This window comes from Suricata suricatta, chromosome X, assembly GCF_006229205.1.
Source record: "Suricata suricatta isolate VVHF042 chromosome X, meerkat_22Aug2017_6uvM2_HiC, whole genome shotgun sequence".
NCBI lineage: Eukaryota > Metazoa > Chordata > Mammalia > Carnivora > Herpestidae > Suricata > Suricata suricatta.
In genome coordinates, this window is record NC_043717.1 from 33,514,894 (window position 1) to 33,531,361 (window position 16,468).

The following is a 16,468-nucleotide window of genomic DNA, read 5'->3' on the forward strand; positions in this document are numbered from 1 at the left end:
GTACCTGATACATGAATGCGCTGAGGGGAGAGTTACATACATGGGAGAGACTCTAAGGTTGAGTTAGTGATAAGTACAGAGAAAGTGAAGCAAAAAAACAAAACAAACAAAAAAAAGGTAAATTAATAATTCCTAGGAAAATAAAATGTTGAATAAGAAAGGAAAAGTAATCATAGTAAGGCTTGGTGGATAGTGTTTACATATTTATAACAATGACAACACTGAAAAATTAGCTGATCAAAATTGCTTCCTAACCATATTGCAAGGACAGGAGGAAAAACAGAAGGTGTACTGGGAGCAACCTGGAAGGCAGAAGGAGCATATATAAATTAAAAAAGAATGAAATCCTCATCTTCCATTGTGAGAATCGGATAATGCCCTCAACCAAGAAGTCCACGAACAGCAATGTAAGCATGTCATTTAGAGATACGGATATAAATACCCAGAGAATCACCATAGAAGAGCTGAAAACATAGCAGGAAAATGGCAAGAGTGAGTTGCAAGGGACTGATTTTCAAAACAAGCCATTTGGAACTATTTGACTCTAAACTAGAAGCATATACAATTGAGGTATTATACCAGAATCTGTAGAGATCATGGCCCAGGATCGTACATTTAAAAAACCCTCGTGGCTGAACTGATGAATCAGATCTCAATAATCAAGGATAAAGATGTTGCTGAAGTTCCTTAAAGTTCCAGCTAGCAAACAGGACTCTCTGCAGTCTCCTCCACGTTACTCATTACAAGGAAAGGAGAGTTTATCATCTCATATACATTGGCACCACACCTCATGAGAACTTCCCGCTCCTTCAAGACGAAGTTGCAGAGATGACAAACTAACACAGCTGTTTATTAAACGTAAGCAGGAATTTGTTGCTTTCCCCCATTACTTCCCCCTCAAAGGAACTGTTTTAGAGATATCTCTGTTTATTCATGGTATAATACTGAAGTCGGTTACCTTTAGTCCGGGTGCAGGATAAAAACCTTCAACTAATTTGCTATTATCAAAAAGACTATAGGCACCATCCCGTATTGCCACCACACCTCGGCTCCGGCAGTAAATATCAATGCAATACATATTCCTGAAGGCCAGTCTGATGTGGGTGGACGACTGCGGCAGGATGGAGAAGCACTGGTAAGCAGTGTTGGTTCTCTGGGTCAAGCCCAACATCGGCACAGTGGGGAGTTTGTTGATGGCATTTAACGGAGCCTGAGTGTCAAAGAGTACCTAAAAGAGACACATACAATGAGAGCAACCAGTTTCCATACAAATGCTAAAGCCTCAGAATCTTGTATGGCCATAAATGAGACAGGGTCTTTCTGGCACGTTCCATACAACTTTCCCTTGAAGAGAATGCAAACTAGATCACTGTGCCTACTTTGAATCAAAAGAAAATTCCCCAAGAAGAATGCAATATATAAAAGACAAAAATACACATCCTTGTCAATGAAGACAAGCTAAGCCCACATGAGTTTTTGAGGAGTCTTACATGAGACACTATCACTGACTCTTATTTTTACACAGAAAGTAAACTTAGTTACCTGTAATAACTGAACCACATTTGGTGTTTTGTTGAACATTTCTTGAAGCTGATGGAGAATGGTATTGTGACAGTTACTACAACCTGAGTTTGGACCAACAGTTCCCAAAGAAATGTGAAATTTCTGATGTATGGAATTCCACTGGATACTAATCTAAATAAAAAAGATTACATGTTTCAGAAACTGAGTAAGTAACAGATTCAAGCAAAAAAAAAAAAAACAAAAACAAAAAAACAAACAAAAAAAAACAACGTTTCAACAGTTAGGCAAACTGCCAAAGAGCTACATGAGGTTGTTTCTGGAAAGCCAGCCAGAAGGCTGGACTCTATAAACTCCAGATGTACTGCTGCAATGGACCAGTACGTTTGCAGAGTGCATATTAGCCCACTTCCACTATATAAAACTGAAAGAGAAGGTCCTAAAGAAAACAATTTGGATCAAATTTTATCTAAAACCATCACCGGTGTTTCTTATTTTGGACTGAAGAAAAGTCACTCTCTGGGTGAGCACTGTCTTAAAGGGAAAGAAAGCCACCTCCAACACAGATGCCTTCAGTTAATAAATTTTAAAACATTCAAGTAATTTCCAATATTGCTTGATGTAGAAGAGTCCAGAAAGAAGCCAGCTGGCTAAATTTTTATGCTAAGTTTCTAGAACTTTACATATGGGGTGGGAAGAAAATAAGGAAGTAAGAGATCACAGGGAATACATTCAAGACTGAGACAGCATCAAATGATGTTGACAGTCATAGGACCAAAAGCACAGGCATACTGTATTGTTCAAAACCATTCATAATCTTCCATTAAAGTAATCATGTTGCTAACCAGATTTGAAATCCGTGAAGAAAAAAAATACAAACACCAAAAGTACAATATTTATCCAAGGGCCTAATTTTTGCTTTTGATTTTAAAGACTTTAAGCATTGTAAGGGCACCTGGGTGGCTCAGTTGGTTACGCCTCTGACTTTGGCTCAGGTCAGATCTCACGTTCGTGGGTTCGAGCCCCGCGTCAGGCTCTGTGCTGACAGCTAGCTCAGAGCCTAGAGCCTGGTTCCGGTTCTGTGTCTCCTTCTTTCTCTTCCCCTCCCCCTCTCATGCTCTATCTCTCTCTGTCTCAAAAATAAATAAAATATTAAAAAAAATTTTAAAAAAGACTTTTAAGCATTGTAGTATACTAAATATCATCAAAATAGTTAAAATTTATCATTTTATCCCTAATTTTTTCTTAAGTCCTCAATTATTTCAAGGTGGTTTTCCTAATTTTTGAATTCTTGCTTTTTAGAAGATTTAGGAGAGGAACTTCAGTTTTAATAAGTTCACAGACTTACTGAGCTTCCCTTGGTGGTCCCATAACACAAGATAAGTTTTCGGTAATTATAAACACGGACTTCTGAGAAAATATTTAGATGCGCAGGTATGTCTAGAGTGAAAGGAAGCAAAAGGGAGATTATGATGACATGCAAAACTTTAAAATACACATTTGAAAAAGAGGGCATTGTGGCATTATATGCCCAGACAGCCTCTGAGAGCTATAAGAATGTAATTTTGCTTAAAAAGAATTAAAAATTAAAAAAAGGAAAGCAAGAGCAGAGATAGTGGGCTTCCATTTCCATTTGGACATGAGGGGTACAGGGTAGGGGCGAAGATACACTGAAGCAGTGTACAGCACAGTGGTCAGAGGGTCCAGTTTCAACTCTGCTCTTCACTGGCTATGCGACCTTCAGCAAGGCTCTCAGACTCTGGGACTTGTTTTCGCCATTTGTGAAATAAGGACTAATAAATTACCTACCTTACAGGGTGTAACTGCGAGGATTAAATGGGTTAACACAAGCAAACTGCTTATTACATCATATGGCACATAGGAAACTCTCACTAAATACTAATTATTATAATACAGTATAGCTAGGAGTAAAAATTTCTGGATATGTAAAAAACCGAGCTGTGGCGGTCTCTGGGGGAAGGAAATAAAAGCCTGAGGTAAAAGGGAAACTTATTTTTCACTAGATATTCTCCTGAAGAAAATTTTTTTCTTTGTTTTTCTTTTTTTACAACGTGCGTCTTTTACTTCTTCAATTATAAAAAGGAAGGGGGGACTCCCCCCCCCCCGACAAAAGGAAGATTATCACATGTACCTGGTAGAGAACGTGCAAATTCCAACACACACTCATATAATCGTGCAATGCTATTCCAGTCATTAAGGAACATTTCAACAACTTTTCTACCACCAACTGGTTCAGACAACAGGTTTTCATATGTCAGATAAACATGCCGGGATGGCCCTGCAGGGTTTAAAAAAAAAAAAAAAAAGAGGATTGATAGCTATCAATATGAAAAAAAAATGCAACCAAAAACAGGAATATGCGAAGACAAAGTGTGTGAAGCATCTCACCTTGCTCCCTTGTAGAAGTGCCATTAAGTGGACAATTTGCAAACACTAACTCGGCCACCCACGTGCGGTTATTTCTTCCTTGCAATCGGAAAGTGCAATCGAGGAGAGAACGGTCCAGAGCCTTTTGGGTTTCCTCATTCACACCCTTACAGGGAGGAATTCTGGCGACGGAAAGAGAGCACATGAAGTATACTTGGCATCACAGAAAGACAAAAGCACAATCTACACAACCACAGGCAGTTCAAACTCCACTACTAGGCACCTTCTGCAAAAGGAAGCGGTCCATAGCAATTCATGGCAATGGATAGAATTTAACTCATTTCCATTCACATCAACATGGAGTAGGACCTCTCACTTTAACAAAGTGTGTGTCTGAGTGTTTTAACAAAGTGTTTGTGTTCATCCTTCCTCTTGTTATTAGAAACAACTCTTCAGAGTGAAAATCAAGGAGTTGGCTTTCTATGAAATCTACCTAAAACATCCTCAAAGGAAAACCTAAGGGAAATAAAACACTAGTAAACCCCTCTTCGAGGGCAGAATGATACAGTGGAAAGAACACAGGCTTTGGAGTCAGAGACCTGCATTCTACTTCTGACTCGGCCACATTTAACCTCTATGAATTTGTTTCCCCAACTACAAAATGGAGATAAATAATACCTTGTGGGTCACTGATCTTAAAACATGACACAACACATGTAAAGTGCTCATGGCAGCTGATACAGTCAGTATTCGTATCTGTTAGTTCCCCTTTGCAGTAAAACCAAGTCTCACTTGCTGACTGCCAAGACAAAACGCAAGTTCATTACCTGCCCCCTCCTCTCCTCTCCTGTAGAGGGCCCACTCATGTGATGGAGCTTTGCATGTATCAACTCATTTAACATACTGTTACTCACATATATCTCATATAGAAGAGGAATATACCAGTTTTGGTGTCATAAAATACCTACCTACCCATTTTCTTCTTGCTGCTTTATGGACATTGTCACTGCTTTTTCAGTAACAGATGAAATAACAAGATAAAAGATTTTTTACTTACACATTGCCCGTTATAGGGAAGGTGGGTTAACTCTAATATGTGGTATAAAGATTATATCTAAGTCAAAAAAACAATTGCAAATATGGAATCGGATTCAGGCTTCTTACTCAGAAACACCTAGAACAGGGTTTCTCAACCTTGGCAGTATCGACATTTTAGGCTGGATAATGTTTTGTTAGGTGGCCTTGGCCTCTCCCTACCAGATGCCAGTAGTAGCTCTTCTCAATTAGTAACAAAAAACACCTACAAACATTGCCAAATGTCCACTGGACGGCAAAATCACCCTGGCGTTGAGAACCAGTTGCCCAGAATTAACAATTTAAGAGAGCAAGAGAGAGATCATGTATGATAAGAAGTAAATTTGTAGGGGAGAGAACAGCTACACAGGTTGCACAAAAACAGAATTAACAGGACTAAAATTCTCTCCATGACTTAAAAATTCCACCACAGCTCCTCTTATAGTTTATTAATGTGTTCAAAAGTTATTCTTTCATACTACATACCCTTATCACTCACTACCAAAAAGATTTTGTCCAGTGTTACTCGGGGTAACTATAGTAATTACATACATTGCATATATACTTTTCATGAAAATTTCATAGATATACTGAGGACTTTTGCCTGTCCTTACCCCTGAAAACCTAACCCCAACCCACAGGAGTTATAAAGCAGACAATTTAGATTTTTAAATCTTGATTTTAAAAATGTAAATGCAGTACATTATCTTCCTTTCACATAAATAGGTGTTTCACGAAATCCATCTGGTTAGAAAATGAACACACAGACGCTGGCATGTTTTCAAGTAAGAAAAGTAAGACTCCTTTCAATTTATGCTCTGAGGGACAGCATGACCCTGACAATGCATTCTTTGTCATCTTCTTCATCTGTGATACAGACAGAATTGGCTCTACTTCAAGGAACCTATAACCTTTCACTTGCTTTTAAGGTTACAAATGTAACATAATAAACTAGTATCCCTCTAATCCTCCCCCATGTGATGTTGGGGGGGAAGGTCCCCACAAGGAAACCTGACAAAACTATTACGCTCAAAATTTACCATTCACTATTATATTCACCAAAAATTAAGAACTGAGGGAGAGGTTTCCTGAACAATGGGTTAATCTTATCTGAAAATTTCTACCAATCCAAAAAAGCCAGCTACCCCTGGCTGAGTTTTCTCCTAGAATTTGAGTATGGAAAAAATGTAGGAACTAGGCTCTGGTCTTCCAGGGCAGGTGTGCGTTAGCCCCGCCGTGTGCCATACGTCAGTTCCGTTCTGAGGGGTTTTACAAACATCAGTGATCATGCCATGGCCCTGAGGTGCACAAGCGGGGAGGTGACTGAAAGTGCTAGTTAAAGAGGTGCCATGGTGCCTACAAGAAAAGTAAAGAGGGTTTTATAAAGGTTGCACCTGCATATGCAAAAGGACTAAGTCATACCAGTGATGTAAGCTAAGTCCCAAAACTTGCAAAAATGAGCTGTGCCTATGCATTATTTGCATAAGCTACAAGCGCCAAAGAAACACAACAGACAAGATGAAAAAACCCTGTTGGTGTGGACAGCAGACCAGCACCAACCACTGACAGGTACTGTAATGTCAGTTCAGGAGAAGGTGGAAGTTGGCTCAAGAGCTCAAAACTAGGCACCGGGAGCACACTGCTCTGAGATGTGTGTCACCTGTGCTGTCAGGTCAGGGCTCTTTGGAATCTACATGAGGCAGCACACCCATGAACCCTAGCAGTCTATATTTTTAACAAAGAGGAGAAAAATGTGTTCAATTTTAAGGCTTTGAAGTATCGACAACTCATATACGCATTTAATATTAATATATCCAGGACTAAGGGCTTAGGACTTTCTAAAGATTATATGCACTAAAGCAATTATATACTAATTAGACCTTTGGCAGATTTTAATTTCATGAAATCATGTTTAGACATTTATTCCTTACTTTTTCCATCTTCACTTCTATACCCTACCCCCAGAGTGGACAGCAGACACCAGACAGACTGACAGCTTTAATTTATCCATCACTATATTTTCTTCTTTTAAGTTTTAAATAAACTAATAGCCAGGACATTATAAAGACCTTAAAAAAATTAATACATAATGAAGCTTAAAAAATAGGAAATTCTTCCTTCCTAAGTAGGACTATATTATGGGTTCTCTTGAATTCATGAAGAAAGAGGACTGAAATTTCTTTGTAAATATGCTGAGAACAAGATATTTTAAGACTTGCAAAACATGAGAAATATAACTAAGAGAGTAGAGCACAAATGTTAACATTATCTATTTATCTGCAGTTGCCAAGAAGAGTGAAAAGATTAAAAAAACCCAAAAACCCAACCCCCTATACTTTAGGCAGAAATAATTCAAGATCAAATGCCATTAAAAGTATTATATTTTCCTACTGATTTCCATGACAAGGCCAGCTCTTTCTCCTGAGAACTTTCTGTAGAGAGGGTGTTTACACAGCCAGAAAAGGAAAGCTATTGCTTTCAACTCCATCTCAAGCGAGCACCATGACATGCAGGTGGAGAATGTGCTATTTGCTAGCTCTTCCCATCTTCCACAGAAACCAACTGATTCCCAAGCAAATAAAAATTAAAGACCCACTGGCTCAAATTGCAGAGCTGCCATATCTTGGCAGACACAGAAATTCGCTAAGTAAAAACTGCTTCTGTGATCATTAAGCAACAACTGAGAAACAATGCAATTCACCCTCGTCACCCCTCTTGAGAAAACTCTTTTCTGCACCAAAAAGGTTGATCTCTTAGATGCACGCTAGCTTTGCAAGTCCATCCTGGTCAACTTATGTAGTACATGCACCATGTTAGCTTTTCTTCTAAGCATCCTTTGGCCTCCTGTCCTCAATCCATTTAGAACTAAGCCCTCTGCCCAACTCCCTCGTATACTCTTTCCTGGCGATCTATTTTAATATCCCAGCTCAATTACTATCGCCTTTGTGATGACTCATCTACTTCTCTTGCCTAGGCCTGTCACCTGAGCTTGATACACAGCCCTGCCTAGCCAAAGGCATGTGTCGGCACATCAAACCTAGCAAAGCCTTGTCAAACTCACATCTTATCTCAGAAAACACCACAATCATCCATCATATGCCTAAGATGAAATGAAAAGGTCTCTCTGCCATCTTCTCTCTTACCTTCAACATCAATCTCATCATCAACCCTTGAATATTCCATCCCGAGACCTTGTGGAACCTTCCCAGGTCTAAGCTACTAACAATTCTGGCACAAACCACTTCAGCGACTGATTTCACTACTTAGTCTTGCTCCCCTCCAATTTATTCTCTATATGGCTTTCACGATGAGCTTTCACAAACACCTATCTAATGATGTCAGCTGCTGCTTAAAATTGCCATTAGGATAAAGTCTACATTCCTTAAGAACACTTCCGAAGCCCTCCAGGATCTGACCCCTTGCCCCTTGTGGCTCCAGCCTCATCTCTCTCAACTCCTGCCACTCTGACCTCCTTTCAGTTCCAGGATGCAGAGCTTTCTTTCTCTGGCCTCCAAGACTCCACATCAGCAGTTATCCTTCCTAGGTAGGACCACCAACTCCCCCCTCAGCTCCCTCTCCTCTAGCTAATTCTCACCTCTCCTTCAGTGTGTGTACAACCGGTACTCCTCAGGGCTACATTTCTGGCTTCCAAACCAGCTCAGTTCCTCCTGCTACATGAACCCATGGCATCCCAAAAGGCCCTATCAGAATTCAAGCCTGATACACCATTGCACTGAGGAAACATCCATTAAATGAATGAAAGGAAATGCAGAGGAAAGACATCCTCCAATACCAAGTGGTGCTGGATCTCCACTCGGCAGGTGAAAGAGAATCCTCCCCCAGACCTCAGTAGTTCTGCCCAGAAATCCGTGACGTGCACAAGTTGGGAACTCTGCTTTACACAGTCTCACGGTAGAAGAGAAGCAGCTTTAGCAGATGTGATTCTAATGTGTGGCCCTGAGTGAGACACAGGACAGGGACTTACTTTAGTAAGCGTATTGCGTGGCTGAAGCCATCTCCTTCCATTTGCACTCCCTGATGGGGAATCTCCAGGTTGGACAACTAGTAAAAAAGAAGTAGTTAGATCAGACCAGCAATTTTACAAAGGAAACGTCCTTTTCTAAGTACTACTGTCCACTCTCATAGCATCTCTTCTAGCACTACTCTGTTCCAAAGTTATAACATATGAGACATGCACACTGTCCTCCATCATTTGATTTCCTGGGCAACTATGTCAAGTCCAATGAAACTCAAAGATGACCCAGATCTTCTAGTTAAAAAAACACCTCCAGGTGGCAAGTCTTCAGAATTCTGGAGATTGATCTACTTTGGCAGTGAGCCAGAAGTAATCCAGAATCAATCCTGGTAGGTGGTTCCAAATGATGCAACTGTAAAATAAGACTAGTTTTCTTGTGTAATTCAATTATGTGTGTTCAAAACAAGGTCTGAGGCGTAGTCATATCTCACTTTTAATCACAAACATTCGTTTTTAGTTCGTAACTTTCCTGGAATACATTTTTCACAATTAAACCATTTCCTGGGTGAAACCCAAGAAGAGAAAGATTTCCAATTTATGCATTTACCCAATGAGGTATCTTTCCCAACTAGAGGATTCAGAAAGTGAGGTGAAAAGATGAATGCAGGGATAGTGCCTGAGGCCCCAGGAGTGGAACTACAGGTTATGAAGGTATGCCAAAAAGTCATCTGATCTACCAAAGAGAAGACTGCCTTTGGCACATATTCCCAGGTCTTCTATGGCAGGCTATTTATTTACACCCATCTTATTCCAGAAAAAATTTAAAGCAGCTCTAAGTATTTGACTGAGCCCTGCTCTGGGCCTGGGAAGGGCACAGGTTAAGAAAAATAGCTGCTGACCAAACAGGCCACAGGAGTTCAGATTCAAAAGGGAGCAATGTGTAGGAAGACTCAAAAACATGGTCTCTATCCTATGGATCAGTGATATATACATCCTTCGTAAGCTTAGATTTATTACATCACAGTATAAATTACCTTAAGCACAAAATGTGCTTGCTTTTGTCTTCAACATGGCTTTTTTATTGAGAAAAGAAAAAGGTTGTTTAAGAGTTTGAGTTCAACAAAGTACTACAGAATGTTCTTACATGTCCTATGTGTGCAATAGGTATAGGCGCACAGAGAAGGGGGACAGAGAGGACATATGTCTATAGGCGTTAGTCTCTGTAGGCATTACAAAGGCACAATTATTTTGCAATTATGAGCCTGTAGGTGGGGAGGGAAGAGAGCAGGCAGTGAGAGAGACATCACATTGACCCTGGGTACCACGTAGCCTCCCTTCCCATGATAAAGGTAATACATGGATGACACTTATGTAATCAATCCACAGGGCACAATTTAAAAAGTCCAAGAACACAGTCAGGTAGATAGGAAGCATGGCTGCTGTCTGTACAGTTTAGGAGCTATGGCCAGTATCCAGACAAGACATTTATCAAGCTCACAGTTCTAGGAGCTAGGACATCAAGGACGTGAGCATCTATTTTAGGTAAGTGTTTTTGGGCCTCGATTTCTCTGGGCTATTCCTGCTCTTCATGTTTTACACCTTGCCCTCTGCCTTCAGATCCTAAAGCTCAATAAAGCAGGGGTCAGCATACAACAGCTCATGGGTCAAAACCAGCCCATTGCCTGTTTTTGTAAATAAAGTTTTACTGAAACATAGCCACACTCATCTGTTTAAACATCAACTATGGCTGGCTCTCACAACAGCAGCAGATCTGAGTGGCCATTATAAGAGACCATATGACCCCCAACACCTAAAATACTTACTATCTGGCCTTTTACAGAAAAAGTATGGTGTATTTGCAACAACGTGGATGGAGCTAGAGTGTACCATGCTGAGTGAAGTGTCAGTCAGAGAAAGATAAATATCATGTAGAATTTAAGAAACACACAGATGAACATAAGGGAAGAGAAGGAAAAATAAGAAAAAGAGAGAGAGGGAGGCAAACCATAAGAGACTCTTAAATATAGAGAACTGAGGTTGATGGAGGGGAGGTGGGTGAGGGGATGGGTAAATGGGTGATGAGTACTAAGGAGGGCACTTGTTGGGATGAGCACTGGATGTCATATAAGTGATGGATCATTAAATTTTATTCCTGAAATTATAATACCATATGTTAACTAACCCAGATTTAAATAAAAATTTTAAAAAAGGGAAAAAAGTAAAAGAAATGAAAAGAAAAAGTGTGGCAATTCCTGCTCTAACGCATGAAAATGTTCAACAAGTCTTCCCGAGATTACCATGGTCATCGGTTTAACTGAAATAATTCACTTCCATATTGCCAGGTCTCTTCTTCTTCTACGTTTTTTTATATCCTCACTTGGTTCATTCATCAGCATTTTTTTTCTTTTAAAAACTTTTTTAGTTTTAATTGTGGTAGAAGTCTCCACTTCGTTCACAGTAATTTATAGAGGGAAGGAGTCTTACAAAAAGTAAAACTTTAAAAGAGAGGGAAATCATTAATGTTGTGGTGTATCCCTTTAAAGGGATGCCAATCCTTGGCCAAAGCTCTTCTTGGAAATATAAAAAGGCAGGTTCTGTTACCTCCCTTTCCTCTCATGTTTGGGGATCATGCTGGATATCACAACTGTGTATTCGTGAAAGATACTAATTATATGTAAGTCTATTCCTTATCCCATGTGACAAGAGTAAAAACTGGGTTTAATATTCTTTCTGGCCTGTTTCTCGAAAGGAACCTGAGTTTATTATTGCATAACCAGTATGTATGGCTTCACCAACTCCAAAATAAGCACCCGTAATCAATGAACTACTGCAAAGAGATAATGTTCCTAAGAGGTATACAAGTCATTAATTTTCAAAAGATGTGCCTTTTTTTGTTAAACTGGGAAGAATTTACTTTCCATTTCCATAAAAGGCAGAATGCCCACAATTTAGAATCAATACGACAAAATAATGTAAGTCATGTTTATAGGTATAGCATGAGACGCTATGATTTCAACTGCATTCCTCCCCAAATGAACAAGATCACAGCTATTCTGGTTCTCTTAATGGAATCTATGTAGCTGTAGCAAGGCATTCTAGAAACTACTCTTCCATATACTCAAAATTGTTCCATAAAATTACCTCCAACCGAAGTCCTACGAATGGCATATTTGTATCACACATAGCAACAAAGTGAGCTAGAACTTTATTGAAGGCACACATTTCTCCTGATCGTTTGGTTTTCTTGGGTTCTACTGGACACAGATCATCAGATAACTAGAATGAAAGTAAAGAACACAAGTAGGAAAAAAAAAAAATACAGGTGATGCAATTAGTTAATAAGGCTGTTAAAATGACTATAGCTCAAGATTAATCAAAACAAATTTTATTCATTCAATAAATACTTACTGAGTGAATTATTTTGACCTAAATACTGGAAATTTAAATAACTATTTTATATTTAGCAAACTTTCTTGTGGAAATGGTATAGAAATAATAATTAAAAGGCATTTTCAAGTAAACGTAGACAATTATTACTTAAGCCTTACTGCCTCCCAGTCTCTTAAAAACGATTATCTAATTCTTATTTTTTAAACCGTATCTATTTATCTCCCATATTAAAAATGGTTGAAGAATGCAACAAAGTTAATACACACAAACTCTGTGCTCATTTCTGTATGTACTCATACCTTGCGCTTGGTACCGGTTTTAGGCGGTTTCCCAGATTTTGTGCGAAAAACCAGGTCCTGGACATTTTCCTTGAACTGCTGCAGCAGAAGTGCCATGACAGGGGCGTCCTCACGTTCCGCAGCGTTCACAGACATGAAGTAGTACTTGTATGACAGCTGTGTGGGCTTATTGGGAACCTCCAACATCTCCACAACCTGAAAAGGCCCAAATCAGAAATGAGACTCAGAAAATTAATTAATTAAGTGTGGTAGACTTTCCACCTTATAGCAAGTAAGGCTCAGAACTGTAAATCTAACACAGATGGTCTTTCTTCTTTAAACAAGGACAAATCAATCAGGAAAATAGAGCAGACTGAAAAACAAGAAAAGCAGAAACCATCATAAACTATAGTAAATGGAACATTTAGACTACTATAGCACTAACTGTGCTTGGTATTCATACCTGAGCTTAAAACACTGTATGCTTAAGTCCAGAAGCTTTGCAAGATTTTCTAGAATGGTATCTATTTACTGATTTCTTAAAGTTTATTTATTTATTTTGAGAGAGCAAGAGACAGCATATATGGAGGAGGGGCAGATAGAGAGAATCCCAAGCAGGCTCTGTGCCTACAGCATGTGGGACTGAATCTCAGGAACTGTGAGATCATGACCCAAGCCAAAGTTCATAGTTGGATACTTAACCAACTAAGCAATCCCGGCACCCCTAGAAGGGTATCTATTTTAAATGGTCCTGTTTCCCTTAACCATTAAAATTCCATCCTGGAAATTCCACTATTATAGCAGAGCAAAATGACACTAACTCTCACAACTGGAAGCATATAAAAACAAACCCTGATTTTCAACTAAAAAATAGGTCATTGTGAGGATAAAGACACCACCACCACCAATAGTCAACATGAGGGACGCCTGGTTGGCTCAGTTGGTTAAGCATCTGGTTAGCCATTTTGATACATGTGCAATGGTATTTTATTGTTAATTTATGCTGTCCTAATGACTGATGATATCAAATCTCTTTTTATGTGTTTTATTTGCCATCCTTGTATGTTTGGTGAAGCACCCATTTTATTTTTAATTCTTCTATTTCCTCCGGTGCATCAGTGTGATATTAAGTGTTAGTCTAAGAATTTCCTTAAGAGAGTGTGAGGGGAGGCAGGGGGAGAGGGAGAGAAGGGAGGTGGGAAGAGAGGAAAGTATATGTTGGTCAGAGCAGCAGTCCAGTGGCATTTCTCTCTCTCTCCCTAAAGTACTTAGGGGACTTTCCTTAAATTTTAGGTAGACATTGAAAATAGTAAGCTGGTGGGGTGCCAGGGTGGCTCAGTTGGTTAAGCATCAGACTTTGGCTCAGGTCATGATCTCACAGTTTGTGTGTTCGAGCCCCACATGGACTCTGTGCTGACAGCTAGCTCAGAGCCTGGAGCCTGCTTCAGATTCTGTGTCTCCTTCTCTCTCTCCTCCTCCCCCGCTCACTCTTTGTCTCTCAAAATAAAATAAAGACATAATAAAAATTATTAAGAAAAAAAAAAGAAAATAATAAGCTGGTAAGGTGGGTAAGTACAAGGTCTCTAGAGCCAAACTGGGATCGAAGCATGAGTCCATCTCTTCTCAGATCTGAAACCTTGGGCAAGTGCCTCAGTTTTTCCATCAGGAAAATGAAGATAATAATCCCTTCTCTAGAGTTATTAGGAAGATTGAATGTATTAACATTTGTCAAATACTCAGGTCACTACCTGGTGTGTAGTAAGCTCTATATCAGTGTTGGCTATTTTTTTAATGTTTATTTGAGAGAGAGAGAGAGAGAGAGAGCGAGCACGCACGGAACAGACACAGAGTGGGAGAGGTAGAGAGAGAGAGAGAAAGGGAGCCACAGAATCTGAAGCAGGCTCCAGGCTCTGAGCTGTCAGCAGTTGTGGCAGTTTTTTATAAAGCTAAACATACACTGAGCATATAACCTAGCCCAACAATCCTACTAGTTACTTATCCAAAAGAGGTGAAAACGTAAGACACAAAGAAACCTGTACACAAATGCTTATAGCAGCTTTATAACTGCCCCAAACTGGAAATAACCCAGATGTCCTATCACCAGAGACGGGTTAAACAAACCACCCATACCATGGAATACTACTCCAATTAAAGCAATATTTTTTTTAAAGTTTACTTATTTGAGAGAAGAGACAGACAAAAGGAGAGGGAGAGAGAATCCCACGCAGAGCCCAACATGGGGCTCCAACTCACGGACCACAAAATTGTGACCTGAGACGAAACCTGAGACGGATGCTTAACTGACTGAGTGACCCAGGCGCCCCAATTAAAGGAATGAACTATAATACATACCACAGAATGGGTGAAAATCAAAGGCATTATGCTGAGTGAAAGAAACTAGATCGATAGGCAAACCCATAAAGACAGAAAACAGGTCAGTAGTCACCAGTTGAGAGTGGGAGGAGGGTGATTACAGAGGAGCAACATAAGGGCATTTTGGGGGTAATGGATCTGTTCTGTGTTCTGCTGAGATGGAAATTACAATAGTGTATGCATTTATTCCAACTCAGATACCAAAACTCTCAATTTTTCCTGTATGTAAATTATATCTTAATAAAGCTGATAAAAGTAAAATGGCACAAAGACACTTAAAGGCAGCAAGCCTTGGGGCACCCTGGGTGGCTCACTCGGTTACGCGTTCAACTCTGGCTCAGGTCATGATCTCACGGTTTGTGAGTTTGAGACCCGCGTGGTGCTCTGTGCTGAGAGCTCAGAGCCTGGAGCCTGATTCAGATTCTGTGTCTCCCTGTCTCTCTGCCTCTCCCCTGCTCACATTCTCTCTCTCTCTCTCTAATAAACATTAAAAAAAAAAAAAGTTAAACGTAGCAAGCCTTTACTCTGTACTTTTTAATGTCCACAGTCATCTCCACTTCTATGAATGTATCACCCCTAAGTGAGAAAAAAGGATGAAGAGGAGTGTACATTCAGTTTTGGTCTGAACCATATGAAACAACTTACTGCTTTTTAATATATCAGTAGTCCCTAAAACTAACATCTGGCTTCTGGTGATACTAAATAAGATCAGAAATACTAAAACAATTTTGTCAGTGGCCGAGTATAAGGATCTTTGCGTGTTAACAGGTTTGATTATTGTGCATATATTCTGAAAATCATTAGACCAGGCAGCTCACCAAGAACAGAAACAACAATCATTTGTCATGTATTAAACCCAATTCTACAGCTGGGGTTTTAAATTCAGAAAAAAGTGAAATTCACATTACTGACTGCTCTACTCTACATAAATAACACTAACTTAAGATATGTCAGGCTACATAAGGAACCTTTTTTTTAAGGTATTATCTTAAGATGTTATTTGTTTTTAAATTTTTTAATGTTTACTTATTTTTGTTTCTTTTTTTAAATAGTTTATTGTCAAATTGGTTTCCATACAACAGCCAGTGCTCTTCCCCACAAGTGCCCTCCATCACCAACACCTCTCTTCCCCCCTCCCCCTTCAACCCTCAGTTCGTTTTCAGAATAGTCTCTCAAGTTTTGCATCCCTCTCTCTCCTCAACTCTCTTTCCCTCTTCCCCTCCCCCTAGTCCTCCATCAGGTTTCTCCTGTTCTCCTGTTAGACCTATGAGTGCAAACATATGGTTTTATCTGTCCTTCTCTGCCTTATTTCGCTTAGCATGACACTCTCGAGGTCCATCCACTTTGCTACAAATGGCCAGATTTCATTCTTTCTCATTGCCATGTAATACTCCATTGTGTATATATACCACATTTTCTTGATCCACTCATCAGGTGATGGACATTTAGGCTCATTCCATATTTTGAC

The 16,468-nt window shown here is 39.6% G+C and overlaps 1 protein-coding gene across 3 annotated transcripts in view; it reads right to left on the reverse strand.

Annotated features, from left to right (window-relative positions):
• The window catches only part of MED14 (mediator complex subunit 14), a 67,831-nt gene that overhangs the window by 18,403 nt on the left and 32,960 nt on the right, over nucleotides 1-16,468 (reverse strand). For all 3 annotated transcript variants that reach the window (XM_029929485.1, XM_029929486.1, XM_029929484.1), the window contains 8 exons: nucleotides 12,649-12,843; nucleotides 12,101-12,235; nucleotides 8,969-9,045; nucleotides 3,931-4,091; nucleotides 3,674-3,820; nucleotides 2,870-2,961; nucleotides 1,543-1,695; nucleotides 959-1,228 (listed from right to left, as the gene is read on the reverse strand). In XM_029929485.1, coding sequence (XP_029785345.1) covers nucleotides 959-1,228; nucleotides 1,543-1,695; nucleotides 2,870-2,961; nucleotides 3,674-3,820; nucleotides 3,931-4,091; nucleotides 8,969-9,045; nucleotides 12,101-12,235; nucleotides 12,649-12,843 — 1,230 coding nt within the window. The remainder of the gene's footprint in view (nucleotides 1-958; nucleotides 1,229-1,542; nucleotides 1,696-2,869; nucleotides 2,962-3,673; nucleotides 3,821-3,930; nucleotides 4,092-8,968; nucleotides 9,046-12,100; nucleotides 12,236-12,648; nucleotides 12,844-16,468) is intronic.